The following is a 15,091-nucleotide window of genomic DNA, read 5'->3' on the forward strand; positions in this document are numbered from 1 at the left end:
CCAACGGCCAGAAAGGGCCGCAAACACTTTCCCTCCTTCTTCCCTCATCTTTCACCTCCATCATGAGCCATATTTAAGGTGTGTCACAAAAATTTCAGCTTGAGCGGCCTGAAACACTGCAAGCAGCATCGGCCATAGGATCACTGAGGTGCGGATGCAGTTGACAATCGTCGCTGTGCCTCAAACCCCACAGGGAGCGGCAGGCAACGGGCTCGGGGCGGCGGCGGCTGACAGACACCCGGGAGAGGGGACCTGGCGGGCGGTGAGAGGCTGACGGACGCCACCCGGGCCCGAACGGCCCAAAAACGCCGGCAGCCGCCAACGGGCGCGGCCGTGAGGCGGCGGGGGCGGAGCGAGCCGTGAGGCGGGGCCTCGGCGGCGCTGATTGACGTGCGGCGGGGCGGGCCCGTGAGGGGGCGGAGCCTCAGAAGCGCTGATTGACGTGCGGCGGGGGCGGGGCTACGCCGCCGAGCCGGAGCGTCGGGGCTGTGGAGGGCGGGGGGCCGACACTGGGCACGGAGCCGCCGCCGTCGCTGCCGCCCTGCGCCAGGTAACCGGGCGGGGGGCCGCGCCGCGCCCCCCAGGGAGGCCGGGGGTGGGCCGCAGGCGGCTGGGGAGGGAGGTGGCGGCTGCCGCTGCGGGCCGTGGCGGGGCCCCGGGGGAGCTGCTCCAGCCCGGCGGCGCGGAGCGGGGGCAGTGCCGGCCCTGCCTGCCCCGCTGCGGCCCGGCGCCGCGACAAAGCACCGGCCCTTCCCCACCCGTCCCTTTCTCCGCCAGCGTCTCGCAGCGCCGCCGAGCCTTCCTGCTCGGCCCTGAGCCCAAGGCCGGCACCGAGCACCCCTTCCCTGCCGTGGCCACAACTTCCTCCGCCGGCCCCGCATCGCCGCCGGCTGCCTTCCCCGGAGGGGCGGTGGCAACTTTCCTGTGCGGGGAAGAGGAACCGTGCTCAAGGCCCTTCCGCCGCGTCGTCCCCCTTCCCCGCACCGCGCGGCGGGGGAAGCGGCAATGCGGGCAGCCCGGGGGTGCGGGGCTGGGCCCGGGCGCCCCTCACCGCGGCGGCGGGGCCTCCCGTCAGCTGTTTCCTCCTGTTTGTTGTCAAGTTGCCTGCGCTGCCCGCAGCGCCCGGCGGCGGCGCCGGCGAAAGGGCCGCCGGCGGTTGGCTGCGCGTGGCCCCGTGACGGCGCGAGGCCGGGACCCGCCTCCTCCTCCACTCCCCCCCCCCCCGCCACGGGGCTTTGTGTGGAGCGGGGTCGTCCCAGCTCAGGGTGCGGGGTTCCCGTCGCCTCTGTCGGCCTGGCCGGGGAGCGTTGCGAAGGCCGGCGCCGCCGCTCCCAGAGCGTAGGTCAGTTCCCCCCCGCCACCCCTTCGGGCAGCCCCGGTGCCACAGGTTGGGTGGCAGGGCCGCTTGGGCGTCTTCTGAAGTGATGGGGTGCTGCTTGCTCCGTGGGGGCTGGCTCGCCGCCGCAGCAGCCCTCGGTAACCCCGTGTCCCTGCCCGGGGGTGGCTCGCTCTGAAGGCGGTTGTCGGAAGCCCGGTGGTGGTTACTCGCTGGCAGAGGTGCTCGTGGCTCTTGAGCAGTGAGCCCGTCAGCTCTTCGGGCGGGTTTTGACTGAGAAAGTGTGGGTTCCCGGGGAACTGAGGCACTGGAACAGGCTGCCCAGGGCAGTGGCAGGATCGCAGTCCCTGGAAGTGTTCACACACCGTGCAGACGGGGCCCTCAGTGCCATGGGTTAGTGGTGGCTTTGGCAGTGCTGGGGAGCGGTTGGACTGGATGCACTTTAAAGTCTTTTCCAACCCAGCTGATTCTGTGATTGTGAAAGTAGGTTTTAGCTCTGGAAGAGGTTCTAGTCAAAGCCAAAAAGGAATGCAGAAACTCTTATCTGTCTGTTGATCTGTTGCTCTGTGTACACATCTCAGCTGTACTGTGCAAGCAGATACACATTAGATGGCTCCAGCATGCTTATTTAAGAATAAAGGCTGTGTTTTGGATAATATAGTGCTGGAAGTTAATAAATTATTTTTCGTTAAATAAACATGGCATTAGGGTTAGGTTGAAGGAATAACAAAGCAAGTACCCAAGTCTTATGAGGGAGAAACACATGGCATGGCTTTTCTCGGATTGGTAATTGTCCTAGAGCACCTCTTGTTGCCAACAGCTAATGGCAATTGATTAGCCATTGGTTAACGATGGTTGTGACTGATGGCAGAAAGGGAGGGAACTTACTTTGTGGTGGTTAAGATTCCCTCATGTGGCTGGTTCAGCTATATATAAAACTATGTAACAGCTATATATAATTCTTTTATATATAGACTCATTCTGGACAGTTGTACTGAAGTAATGTTTATGACAAATGAAACTGCCCATTTTCAAGTGTTAACTCTTTTTCTAATGCTAGTCTTTAGAGATGTTGTTCAGAGGCTTCTGTCATCTGGTACTTTCACTTCCATAGCTGTGGAGGCCCTTAGCTTATAGAATTCAGATCTAATTGTTTATGTGGAGATTTTAATGAGGAGTGAGTTTCAGATGTTGCTGCCAAGCATGCCTCTCAAAGCCGGGTAGGGAAGATGACAAGAGTAGGTGAGATTTGTAACTTGTCATCTGACAGTGAGTTGTACACATGCACACAAATATATATGTATTATATATATATTTAGCATTCCCTCTTCTGGTAGTCATCACAGGCTTGAAGTGGTGGTGTCCAAGATAGGTCACTGGTTCATATTTGTTTACTATCATTTGACCTATGTTGAAATCTTGAGTTGCTCAGCTCTTGCAGCAATATGTAATTCCATTAAAAAAGATGTAACTTAAAAATAACTTGTTATGTGTGTAGAGGAAATGCCTGTACACTGTGGATGTTTGGTAGGAAGGCTCTTCCCTTTTGGAGCCTTGAGCTGCATTTAGGAGTTTCCTAGTTAAAACAAAAATTTCTTGGTGAGGTGCACTTAGCATATTCTGGCAGTTGGATGTGGTTTGTGTGGGAGTTTGAATGGTCATTGTCTTTTCACTGCTTCTTTAAATGTTGTTTGTGACTCATGGAATCAGTGGTGTCTTTGGGTGAAGGTTTGTGTCACTACAGCAGTTAAAGTTAATGAAAAGAGAGAATCTGAATTTAGCTTTCTGCAAGTTGAAGAAAGAATGAATAGGCAAAAGTTGTCTTGTTAATTAGCATAAGAATAAATTTATCACAAAACCAAGAAATGCAGCTTTCTTAGAAACAGTTGAGGATTTGAGAGGATCACCTTTTCCTCCCTTAGGGAAGGGTAAAATAGAAGAGAAAAAGAAATTGGGAGACAGGAATCGCTGTTGCTTTTGGACTCTGTGTAGTAGCGGCAAAGAAAATCTAAGTGATGCCATTTGTAAGCTAATACTTTTATATGTTATCTAACCAGAGTATTGTGGGGTGTGAGTATGTGGGAGATGCTGAGATTGTGGGGCTGTATTAGAAACAAGCACCCACCTGTGTGGCTCTGCTCATTGTAAACTTCAAACAAACTACCCTGTGCTAAGTGTTCGTGTACACTGGTATGTTGTGTTAACATACTGAAATGCCAGTATCGCAATGCAAAAGTTTTGACTTACCTAGAAAACAAGCTGAGTTGCAGTAGAAACTTACACTACTGTAACTTGCACAAATGCAGTTTAATCCTACTGGGCGGCCTCTTATAGGTGGGTGCTGTGCACCGCATCTGGGCACAGCTTTCATTACTTTGCGAAAGCCTCTTCAGTCATCTTTGCTACAGTAGCTGGGTGATTCTAATGAGCATAGCATAATGTTCCAGTTCACTTTCTTTCTTCACATTTGGCTGCGTGTGGTGCTTTGATAACAAATTCTGCATGTAGGCAGAGGCCAGAGGCTGGGCCCCGCTTCCTTCGACAGCCACAGAAGTCTGTGGCAGATGGTTGAATCTCAGACCTCTTAAGAGACTGACCACGTCTGTATTTTCAGATGCACCCGCAATTGTGAGCAGCGGAAACCCACGCAGGTAAGGAGTGAGCTTGTTGGTTGGGGGTTTTTTGCTTTCCCAGTGATTCTTTAATGTGCGATCTTGTATAGCTATGCTAAGTATTCTTTTTCCTCTTTTGTCCACGAAGATGAGAAGAGGAAGCTCAAGCCCAGTTCCTGACATGTGAAGATGAAAGTTAAGCCTGGTTCCAGAGTAAGTACACCTTGAGGATATTTTACTGTACCTAGGGGAATGCACAGCCTTTCTTCAAGGCACTGAGAGTGCTTGTTGGCTCACCATGTAAACGAAAATGTCTTTAGGCAGTGAAATGGTGAAAGAGAGGCTGTCACAGTTTTTTATCCTTTAACTAGCAGCTGTTTTCTGTTGTAGATCTGAGATGCAGTAGATGGTGCTGAAGCAACACTGAGGCTTCTGAAATACCCACAGTCCAGTGTGTATATGGAAAGTGCCTCCTGGCTCTGCCAAACAGTGATGGTCCTGTGTCTTCAAGAGATGCTTTCTGGGACAAGAAAACACTGACTGTTAGTTTTAAAAATGTTAATAAATAATTCTTTGTGTTGCTTTTTTGTTCTTTATTGCTTGTGAAGGTAGGCAGGTTAAGTAGTTCAAATACCAGATGCTTCAGGTGGTTTCAGCTCTGTGTGCAGATAGTGGACAAATTAAAGCTGTTGAATGTGAGTGAGCTCTTTGACAGCTGTTGCTCAGTGTTGCCAAAATCCATACTGAAAAACAGGTGGAAGCTTGGGAGCATGCTGCTGTAGGAATATGTATAATAGTAAACAACCATGGTGCTTGTGTTTCCTGTCTGTCCATGCACTCACTGGGAGAAGCATGCAGGCAGGAAATGTTTCACAGGATGACTAGGAAGTGGTGTTAAGGTTTGTGCTGTCAGAATACTGCCCTGTCAGCAAGCCTTACTAGCTGGGTAATACGAGCTACCATTGATTTGTTCAGCTAAAGATACTCTCAAGAACGCAGGCGCCTACTAATGGCATGCTGGCATCATCTCTCAGTTCCTAAAAGTACCTGTTTCTTTGAAGTGTGTAGATTTGACAGGTGGTAGATACTTTATATCCAATTAGTGTAAGTAAGTCTGCCTTACTTCTGCCTTACTTCTGCCTTATGTCTCCAGTGTAGAAGAATTGGAGCCATTAATTTAACATTATGACTTATCTTTGGTAGTTTATGTGAGGGCAGGATCACTAGGACTCCATCACTGCCACATACCCAGCAAAAAATGTTTAGCTGACTTTAAAGGTGAAATCACAGGCCAAAAAGCCCCAAACCAATCTCTGTGCTTTCTTCAGCATACGGTTTTGTGAATAACCAAGATTCCTGACTGCTGAAAGTTATGTTAGTCGCACGATGGAATTCGTGTGATATGGTAGTGTCACTTTCTGGGGTTATAACTAGCAATAGGGAACCTGACTGGAACTCAGAACCAGTGGAAGTTATTTTCACTGGTTTTAAGTGTAGAAAGAGTGGATGAATGGCTGAGTGTGCTTCTTTTGCATTTTTCTCCCCCTAACTGGAGGCTCTTAAACTTCAGAAATGCTTTACTGTTTTGCAGTTCTTCTGCTTGTCTTCATTTAAGAGCCTTCCCACTGCCTATAAAAGCTGCCTATAAGTGGCTTTTTTCAGATCATTTTATGTATGTGTGAACATAAATAGACGCCCACACCTTTTACATGGGAAGTGAAAACTATAGGCAAAAAAATTACACAGTTATCTTGGGTGACTTTGTACACATCTCTTCTGTATGCAAAGGATATGAGCCTGAGAGCAATGGAAAATTGCTTTCCCTTGTTCTGTAGTGCTTTTTATATGGTGAGTTCTACTCTACGGGATTCAAGATCATTAGGAGAGAACAGTCTTCACCTGTACCAAGTACCTTCTGAGGTGGTCTTGTAAGTGAATACTATGGGTTTAGCTTGGGGAAAAAAAAGGGGGGAGGGAAGAGTGTGAAATGATTCCAAGTTGAAGTTAACTTCTCTACCTTGTATGTTAAGAAAAAGCAAAAGTTCTTGTCATTTAGAAAATCCATGATCAAATGCGGCATTCAGAGACTGCCATACTAGCAGTCAGTTTGTGACTTTGTTTTCCTACTTTTTACTACTGTGAGCAAAAGACGAAGGTGTGTACATTTCAGCTGGACCCGTAAGGATTCATTGATATCCTGTAGCCATCAAAACCAAGAGCTAACAATAGTTGTAGGCTGCTATCTGCTTTGGCTGAAATCTACCAGGGACCAGTTAAGTGTGGAGGTTGTTTTTTAGAGTTGGATACTCTAGTAGGATTACAGTATTTTAGCATTTTCTTAAAAACACAACCCCAACTCAAAATCTGAACTATTTTGAGTGTTATAATGCATATTGTAGGATTTAATTTTCCAAATTTTTAAATGTGTGTTTATTTAAAGAGTACATTGTTTTCTTATGCACTGTGTTCTGAAGACCATTGTTAGGGTACCAGTTGATTTGTCAGGTTCTGCTGTAACTTTAATCTGAATTCTCACAGTCAGATGAATCTCACTTTGTCTTTCTGTTGGGACCCAAGTCTTACTTACTGGAAGTTTTTTCTCATTTAGATACTTGGTGAGGTTACTTTTAGCTTTTTGGTGAGATATAAATAATTGAAGAATGTACGCTTTGTATTACTAAGTAGGTTTTTCAGCATGAATTCTTCGAATGTATTTATTTATGCATTTATTTTAATGTTCAGTATCTTCAGGACCCAGCAGTTCAGTCCATGCATAATGCCATATCCAGAAGTAATACGTTTCTATGTTGCTTTGACTTCTAGCTTGATTGTAACAATTACACTTGCACTCTCTTCTGAAGTAGTTACATTTTGGTTTCAGTGGGTCTGGGTTGCTGGTTTTCCAGGTGCAGTAACATGAATTCTGATTTTAGATAGAACATGTGTTTGCATTGTAAGTGTTCAGATACATATTGTTAAAAGTGGCATGCTTTGCAAGGTTGGTCTGTGTAGTGGATCTGTTCTCATCACTTACCAAGCTTAGTGTTTGTGTTGCTCTTGGTGAAAGAGCAGGATGTGTTTGGATTTGTTTTATATTGGCTTCTAGAAATACTGAAGGGGTGTGCACTGTGTTTACCCTGAAGGAAATACCCTTTTGGATGTTGATTCTACATTTACAGTAACTTATGATCAGTTAATTGTTTTTAATCCACAACACAATCAACACAAAAATAGCATTATCCAAAATTAGTAAGGATGGCACATGGAGCTAGGCCAAGTGCCTCATGGGCATATCTGTCACAATTGCCTTTATTGCTTGTCTTTGTGGTTTCTTCTGGTTGGAGACTTTGACTGATACTATTTATTCACACTTATTGTCTGTTGATTTTCCTTCATGCTGTCACAGTTTACATCTTATTTTTTCTTTTCCTTTTGCTTGCTAGGAAAGATAAAGACATTAGAGAGGTGTAAAGCTTAGAGAAATTGAAGGAAAGCGCTTCTGTATTTTGTGTGGAGTCACAAGGAGATGCACCCTTACAGTCAGCTAAGTCTTTGGGATATTTTTGTCAGACTCAAGACTTGTTTTATTTATCCTCCCAAGAAGAAAAATGGGTGTCATATCACTTTTAAAGGAAAGCGGTGTTCCATTCCTTTTAATTTTTATGTATCCTTCAGATGCGATACAGAAGACTAGCAAAGATATGAAAAATCTGAATGTAAGGGAGTTGTGCTAGAATCACTCTATTCAATACTAGGAACCCTTTTTATTACTGTAAACTGTAAGAAAACAAAGTGATGAAATAAAGCAACTGGAAAAAATTATGTCAGTGGCTTATGATTTTTACATGTAAAAATGGTATTTTAAATTTTGTGTGTGCAGGTGCATGTTTTAGTCCATTTGCTTTGTGCGTGTCAGAGTAAGCTTTAAGAAACTGATCCCCTGAAACTTGAAATGGGTTTAATTTAGGTATTTGTGCTCCTTAAAGCCATTCGACACAGAAGATTCAACTTGACGAGCACAACATTTGATTAATTTCTCTCTGAATGGCACACTGTCTCCTGCTCTGAAAAGTAAAACCCACATGATTTTAATATTGCAGCATGTCAGTTTTACTTTGCATTGCTGTGCATGACAAAAGCAGAGACAATACTCTTCTGATTCCACATTTGAAGCATAAATGGAGGTATATTTAACTTGTTTGACTATAGATGCCTAGTCATAAAATTTCAGCAGTTGAAATGGAAATGACATGACAAAGGAATTCAATTATTATGTTATCTCATCCTTTGTGATTTAAGTTTTCATCTGTCTGTTACGTTTCATGCCTACTCGCTAGTTAACTGAGTAATCTATGTAGCTGGTATAAAGTTGGTGAGATACTTTAATTTTCCTAAGCAGTGAAGAGATTTGCTTATTAGATACTGCTGGTCTGCTGATATAAATTTCTAAGCTCTTTTTTCCTGCTGACTGAAGTTGCTGAGGTATTTCAGTGATGATGCTTTGGCAATAGCTTGGGTAAATGATACAATATTTTGTATTTAGATTAGAAAGCTTTAAATGTTTGTATATACAAACTGTCTGGTGTAAAGACTGGGTGGGTTGTTTGTTATGTGAAATAGCATCCAAACCTTTCCTATGTTGTTATGTATATGAAATCACGGAGTGTCAAGTCAAATGCAGTAGCCCAGCCTGCTATAGAAGACTAAAGCATCTTGGATGGTGATGTTGTGTGGTTACGTATCAGAAATTCTGCAAAGCTTAGGGGAAGTGACAAAATAAATACATATTTTAAAAAGGGGGGGGGGGGTGTGTGACTTGAGAAAATTAAACCATAATTGCCTTGGTGACTCAGTGTACTTCTCTGTGCTTCATTTCCCAGTGCTGACTAAGATGAGTGAGTCGATGGGAATATACTGAAGTGGAATTTCAGTATTATATTAAAGAGGAAAAGAAAACAGGAAAGAAGTGGAAGCTGTTGAGTTTAAGAGCTGTAGGGTCCAGAAGTGGTCTGCAAGTGTCTGAACTATACTTTAAAGGTTTTGATTCATGGTTTGCTCATTTAATATGATTAGTTCCTATCTAGGTGTGTTATCTTACTAAGTAAGATGGGCACTTTGGGAAAGAACTTGCCTTGATGAGAAAGGCTGGATGCAGTCTGTAAGTTCAGTAATTCATCTATGAAAGAAGCAACCTCTGCAATCATTGGCTGAATTGGTTTGCAGAATATTCTGCCATGTGTACGGGGTGTTTGCGGTTGGTTGTTTTTTCTCTGCAATGGGTGATGTACGTGATCTTTCTTTTTGCTTTCAGGTCTTTGAGTATAAACTTACGTAAGTTCTAAAAATGGGAAGAATTTTTCTGGATCACATTGGTGGCACTCGCCTGTTCTCCTGTGCAAACTGCGACACTATTCTGACCAATCGTTCTGAGCTCATCTCCACTCGTTTTACAGGGGCCACAGGAAGAGCCTTTCTTTTTAACAAGGTTGGTAAGAAGCTGAGGAGGAACTACTGTTTGCTTTTGAAAAATGAATTGGTGGGAAATGAATCTGTCATCAAAACGAAAAAGCTTCTTGGCTAAAATGTTGTATAAGTATTATCTTAATTTTTTAATATTTATTTTGTTCTATCCAGCAGTCTTTGAAGTCAAATCAGGCATTTACTGTCAATGGCAAGCTATCTAAATTAGTTTATCCACAATACTGAAAGACTGTAAAGATGATCGTGTATATAGAGGTATCATGGCAAAATACATGGAGTTTTGACTTTGGAGCCTTCTGTAATATGAACCTCAGATTTACTGTGAGATTATCTTTTGGTCTATCAAAGTGTTTGAAAGGCATTTTCACTTTTAGTCAGTTAAAGTCTAGGTAGTATTCTGTTTAATTCTAAAATGCATTTAAGCTAGCAGTAGTTTGTCAGCTTTAGGTAACCGTAGTCTCTTTTACAGGCAATAATACTCCGGTTTAGTTGAATGGGTTTTTTTTGATTGATCATATTTTATTTAATTCAACAGACTGAAATATGGAAGTGTCCTGGTTTGGGCTGGGATACAGTTAATTTTCTTCCCAGAAGCTGGTACAGTGCTGTGTGTTGGCTTTAAGCTGAGAATGATGTTAATAACACACCTAAAAACCTGAACTGTAGCATTATTTATTAACCCCTCTGTTAGACACACTGAAAAAATAGTGATCATCTTGTGCTTCCTCACAAAGCTTCTGGTCATGTAATCATTGAGGTGTGTTGGTTTGGCTGCTTTCCTGAAAGCCATTTGGTGATTGGCAGATTTGATAGAGGCATCAGTAATGTCTTCACTTAACTGTGCTTGGCTTTGGGATTTCTGGTATGGTGGATCCTTTCAGTATGATCATTTCAGGATGATCAGGGGACTGGAGCACCTCCTGTATGCAGATAGATAGGCTGAGAAAGTTGGGGCTGTTCAGCCGGGAGAAGAGAAGGCTGCGTGGAGACCTCATAGCAGCCTTCCAGTACCTGAAGGGGGCCTATAGGGATGCTGGGGAGGGACTGTTCACTAGGGACTATAGTGACAGGACAAGGGGTAATGGGTTCAAACTTAAACAGGGGAAGTTTAGATTGGATATAAGGAGGAAGTTCTTTACTGTGATGGTGGTGAGGCACTGGAATGGGTTGCCCAGGGAAGCTGTGAATGCTCCATCCCTGGCAGTGTTCAAGGCCAGGTTGGACAGAGCCTTGGGTGCCATGGTTTAGTGTGAGGTGTCCCTGCCCGTGGCAGGGGGGTTGGAACTGGATGATCTTAAGGTCCTTTCCAAACCTAACTGTTCTGTGAATCTAGTATTTGTCTGAAAGTGTTGGGCTGCATAGCTGCAACAGGACTGTGCATCTGTATTATTTTTCACCCAATATGTGCTGGATTCTGGGGTTTCAAATTTTTCTTGTGTGAAGTAGTGGGGTTTAGTCACAGAAGTTTGGTTTTTTTACATTTCTGCATACAAAAACCTTACATCTGAAGCAGGGAGAATGAGCACAGGCAGGTGGCAGGCTGAGAAAACAGCACAGCCCCATCTTTCAGAATCCTAACGCGTATCAGCAGTTTGGATGTAGTTCTGACATTAACTTTTCAGCGAATTATGCATTCTGGTTCTGTGGTGTTGCTGTGTAACAAGTTAAGAGAATGTTTTAAACTGCCATGGTAGCACACAGAAAAATAGGTGCATGTTTAATGCCTACATTCTCAGCCACTTTTTCTCAGCCTACTTTTTCTTACATGGTTATTTCAAATGCAGCTGAAGACTTTTAAAGAAGTACCTCTTAATGTTTTGGTTCTGACTTCTGGGAATAAGTGGTCACATCAGTTGCTAGAAATGGGTTACATATACTACAAGTGGATTAATACCAATTAGTTGAACAAGGTACTCTGCACTCTAGTATTTCTTGTGATGTCATTTCATGTCTTGGTTAAACAGTGAGTTATACATCCCTGTGAAGCGCATCTTTAAAGTGTTACCTTCACAAGCAGATTTTCAAGGGCTGTTGACTTACTACACTGCAGTTTTCAGTTCATGTGCATTGTCAGAGGCTCTTTACGTCTAAAATTTTGATAGTCATGGACATTGTTACCAAGCTTTGCTCTGGGCAGACTAATCCTCTCTATTCCGTGTCCTTGTATATTTGTATCAGGTGGTAAATCTGCAATACAGTGAAGTTCAGGATCGGGTCATGCTCACTGGCCGCCACATGGTTCGAGACGTGAGCTGCAAGAACTGCAACAGCAAACTGGGTTGGATCTATGAATTTGCCACTGAAGACAGCCAGCGCTACAAGGAAGGCCGTGTTATCCTGGAAAGAGCATTGGTCCGAGAAAGCGAAGGATTTGAGGAGCATGTTCCATCTGACAATTCCTGAAGAGACCTGAGTCTCTTCTCAGGTTCTCTTCAATTGAAACTCAAAAATAATAAATTCATCAAAAAAATCTGCTTACATACACTGTCACCTTAGCATCAGAGTCGGATTCATGGACTACAGAGTGGGAAAGATTGTGAGAGTATTTCAGATGGAACCTTCCTTTCTTTATTCCTTTTATATTTTACTTTCCCTCCAGCAGCTCTTTGTAGAAAGAATGTTGTGCAGATGCTGTAAATTTTTCTCTCTTGCATTTACATCTGTTAGATTTGAGGTTCTATCTACAGATGCAGTGGGCTAAAATGAAAATATTTGGGGGATTTGTCTTTTGTTGGAGAGAAATTCGATGAGGTTTCTTTTAGTTTGCACAAACTGATGTCAGCATAAAGTTATTTTAAAACTACGGATTTTTTTTAAAAACTATATTCCAATTTTGGAGTTAAGTTTTTAGTTAGTGGTTTTGGTTTATTTTGGGTTTGTTTTGGGTTTTTTTTACCCAGTCTTTTCACCTGATCTGCTAGCTAAAGTAAAGAGATCCGAATTTGTGCTGAGTGCTAAAGGTTCAGTGTTGGTACAGCTTGGGCTGGCCCTTGTGCCATATTCTTGTTGAGGTTGATTGGTAGCACAGAGCCCATTATTTCTTGTCATTCTCGACCCAAAGATGTCACCATTCCTTGTTTATTTGTGAAGTCCCATTCACCAAGTAAACTGGTGTTGATTGGAAAATACTCTTGAAATAGGGCAAAACTGCTTGGCTTTTTTTTTAACTTTAAACTGATGTAACTTATAAGCATAGTAATAATATAATAGTTGTCTGTTTAGTCTTGCGTTGCTTACGATTCAAGCTGTGTTTGTAATGATAGGGATCCACTGAGAAGCTACTGTTTCAGTAGTGATTTTTTTTCATTGCTCTACTAAACTCAGTAAGTAGACAGGGAGTCGGAAATCTTTAATTCTTCAAGTAGCTTTCTTTAAACCCAGAGCTTCGTATGTTAAACACAGCTGCTATGTAAAAGGAAAAGATTGCCAGCATGTTTGTTCATGCCCAGAGTTATGCAATCTGCATCTCTTGAAAAGATTAACTTAAACAGCTTGTTTTCAAATGCTGCTTCTGGTGTTGAAACGTTTTATCTTTCAACTTTGTTGAACCTTTTTCATGGTGATGTTCCATTTTTATCTTTCTGGGCAGCAGTACATGTCAGCCTAGTAGTAACTAGTGACTTGGATTCCTGCTTTCTTACTGTAGAGGTCAGCTCTGTTTGAAACCGTGAACTTGCTTGCCTTTTTAGCAAAAACGCTCTTCATTAACTTGACTCAAGGGTGCCCAAACACTTTTGTTCTGTCTTAAGTCATAAGTTAAGATGTCAAGGGCTGAAATTTATTTGAATGTTAGATATGTATGATTCCTTATCGAAGATAGTTTTTTTTTTTTTTTCTTCTTACTGGATAAACTGTGGTCAACAGGAAAAAAAGTTACCCACAGGCTTAGAAGAGGGGGAGAAAAACCCTCCACCCAGCTAAACAGATCTGGGCTCTGACCTTTCAGAGTATTTTTCTTCACTAGCCACAGCTCCATATCTGAAGTTAAAATGTGAGAGTGACTATGCAGAGTATTTTTCTTTTATTGTTTTTGTCACCAAGTGGCAATTTGGACACCCCTGACTTGTACCTACTGCCTATTTCATGTAAAAGTAGCTTTCTTATAGAATTGTCACATAGAAAGAGAACAGAGTAGATCATACCAGAGCTGTGCTTGAATCAAGCTGCTTAAACGATCGTGTACTTGTGCCTCAAATGAATCAGTTTTTGCACTGAGTACAGTAGTACCCCGTTATCTTGTACTTCTGTCCTTCACAGAACTTTAAAGCCTCATTAGCATGGTTCTCTGCAGTACTTTTCTTGTACTTCTGACATTACAGTACAATAAAGTATGTTTTGTCCTGAATTGGTTTTTGCCATTCTTTTTGAGTAACTTTCATGGAGTCTGTCAGTTGAATGATATAACCTGTCTTCCATTCCCTGCCTTGTTGAATACATCACTGCATTTCTACAGCGCAGTGACAAGTTGTTGATGAGCATCTCTCTCTGAATAGGTGGCAGAAGTGTACTGTTGATTTTGGGAGATGCTAAGTACAGCTTCGGGCATATACCAGTCATACATATATATATATGTATATACCATATATATATATGTATATACCATATACACTTGAATGCCTTCAATTTGCTCCTGTTAAAGAGAAAATAAATCCAGGAAGTGGCTCATTTAGTGGAATTCTGGGTGCCAAACATAACTTCTGGAAAAATGTGAAGTTTTTGCTTGAAGATCAATTGGAAATTGAGGAATTGGGTATTTGTATATTTGGAATTCTGTGATCTTTTTTCTTTGTGTGCAGATGTTCAGGAGAGGCCTGGTAGCAGCTGGTCAACTTCATAAGCTGTAGCTGAAGAACTGGGGTGAGAGGATCATATTGGTGTAATGGAGCCTGAGGGGCTTTTTCTAACTTACTATTAAGTCCTCTCTGTTTTGGTAGAGTGGTAGTGAGATGTTAAAGATTACTTTCCCAAAAGCCTATGATTTGAAAAACGCTATTGAGGTGAGTTCATTAAAAGTCGTGAGACTTAAGCAAGTGCACTGCAGCTTTAAACCAGTAGACTTTGGATTGCACTTTAGCCCGTGTGCTGTTCCGTATCACCTTGCTGGCTCCGTGGGAGAGTTTAGCCTCATAAATTTTGACTGCTCTTCCTTGAGACGCTTTGTGTGTGAATGCAGATAACTTATCTGTAGGGAGCAAGGCGGCTGGTTACAGTAGAGCTAGCAGCAGAGAAGACATTGCTATTTGACATTAAATGTTATTTTGGGTTACTGCAGTAGCCTTGCATTCCTAAACAAGGCATAGCTGGCACAACAAAAAGTGCTGCTGCAGTGAACTTGTGCCTGGCGTGTGATGGTGAGCCTATGCTGTCAGGGGCAGAGAAGGTAGAAAGGAAATTACAGTGCACGACAGACTCTACTGTGTGTTTATGGAGACCTCAGAACTTGTGCTTTAGGCTGCAGCTTGAGCTAGCAGGGATGCTATAACTTTAGCCTGACACGACCTGCATTAGAGTTTACATTTCCTGTGCTATGATCTCATCCTGTAGTTGCAGTGTAGGTGTGCTTCGGTTTTGAAGTAACTGAAGTACTTCAGGTTTGGACAGAGATACTTCATTAAAGCTGCTGACAGCCATTTCAGCAAAATACAGCTTTGAGAAGATGAAA

The 15,091-nt window shown here is 43.2% G+C and overlaps 1 protein-coding gene across 7 annotated transcripts; it reads left to right on the forward strand.

Moving 5' to 3' along the window:
* The first annotated feature begins 451 nt into the window (after nucleotides 1-451).
* Nucleotides 452-13,774, forward strand: YPEL5 (yippee like 5). 7 transcript variants are annotated; one of them, XM_065679720.1, is made up of 6 exons: nucleotides 452-550; nucleotides 3,951-3,987; nucleotides 4,097-4,161; nucleotides 4,339-4,490; nucleotides 9,260-9,433; nucleotides 11,608-13,774. In XM_065679720.1, the coding sequence occupies exons 5-6, from the start codon at nucleotides 9,293-9,295 to the stop codon at nucleotides 11,830-11,832; spliced, it is 366 nt and encodes a 121-aa protein (XP_065535792.1). In that variant the 5' UTR covers nucleotides 452-550; nucleotides 3,951-3,987; nucleotides 4,097-4,161; nucleotides 4,339-4,490; nucleotides 9,260-9,292; the 3' UTR covers nucleotides 11,833-13,774. The 7 variants fall into 7 exon arrangements, with proteins under 7 accessions (XP_065535792.1, XP_065535794.1, XP_065535795.1 ...); XM_065679721.1 differs by having other exon boundaries at nucleotides 473-550; nucleotides 3,845-3,987; XM_065679722.1 differs by lacking the exon at nucleotides 4,339-4,490.
* The last annotated feature ends 1,317 nt before the right edge of the window (nucleotides 13,775-15,091 follow it).

The sequence above is a fragment of the Lathamus discolor genome, chromosome 5, assembly GCF_037157495.1.
Source record: "Lathamus discolor isolate bLatDis1 chromosome 5, bLatDis1.hap1, whole genome shotgun sequence".
Lineage (NCBI taxonomy): Eukaryota > Metazoa > Chordata > Aves > Psittaciformes > Psittacidae > Lathamus > Lathamus discolor.

Coding starts and splice junctions, on each gene's coding strand:
- YPEL5 (XM_065679719.1), top strand. CDS start 1,006: ATGCGGGCAGCCCGGGGGTGCGGGGCTGGGCCCGGGCGCCCCTCACCG. Junction 1,343..3,950: donor CCGCCGCTCCCAGAGCGTAG/GTCAGTTCCCCC, acceptor CTGTATTTTCAG/ATGCACCCGCAATTGTGAGC.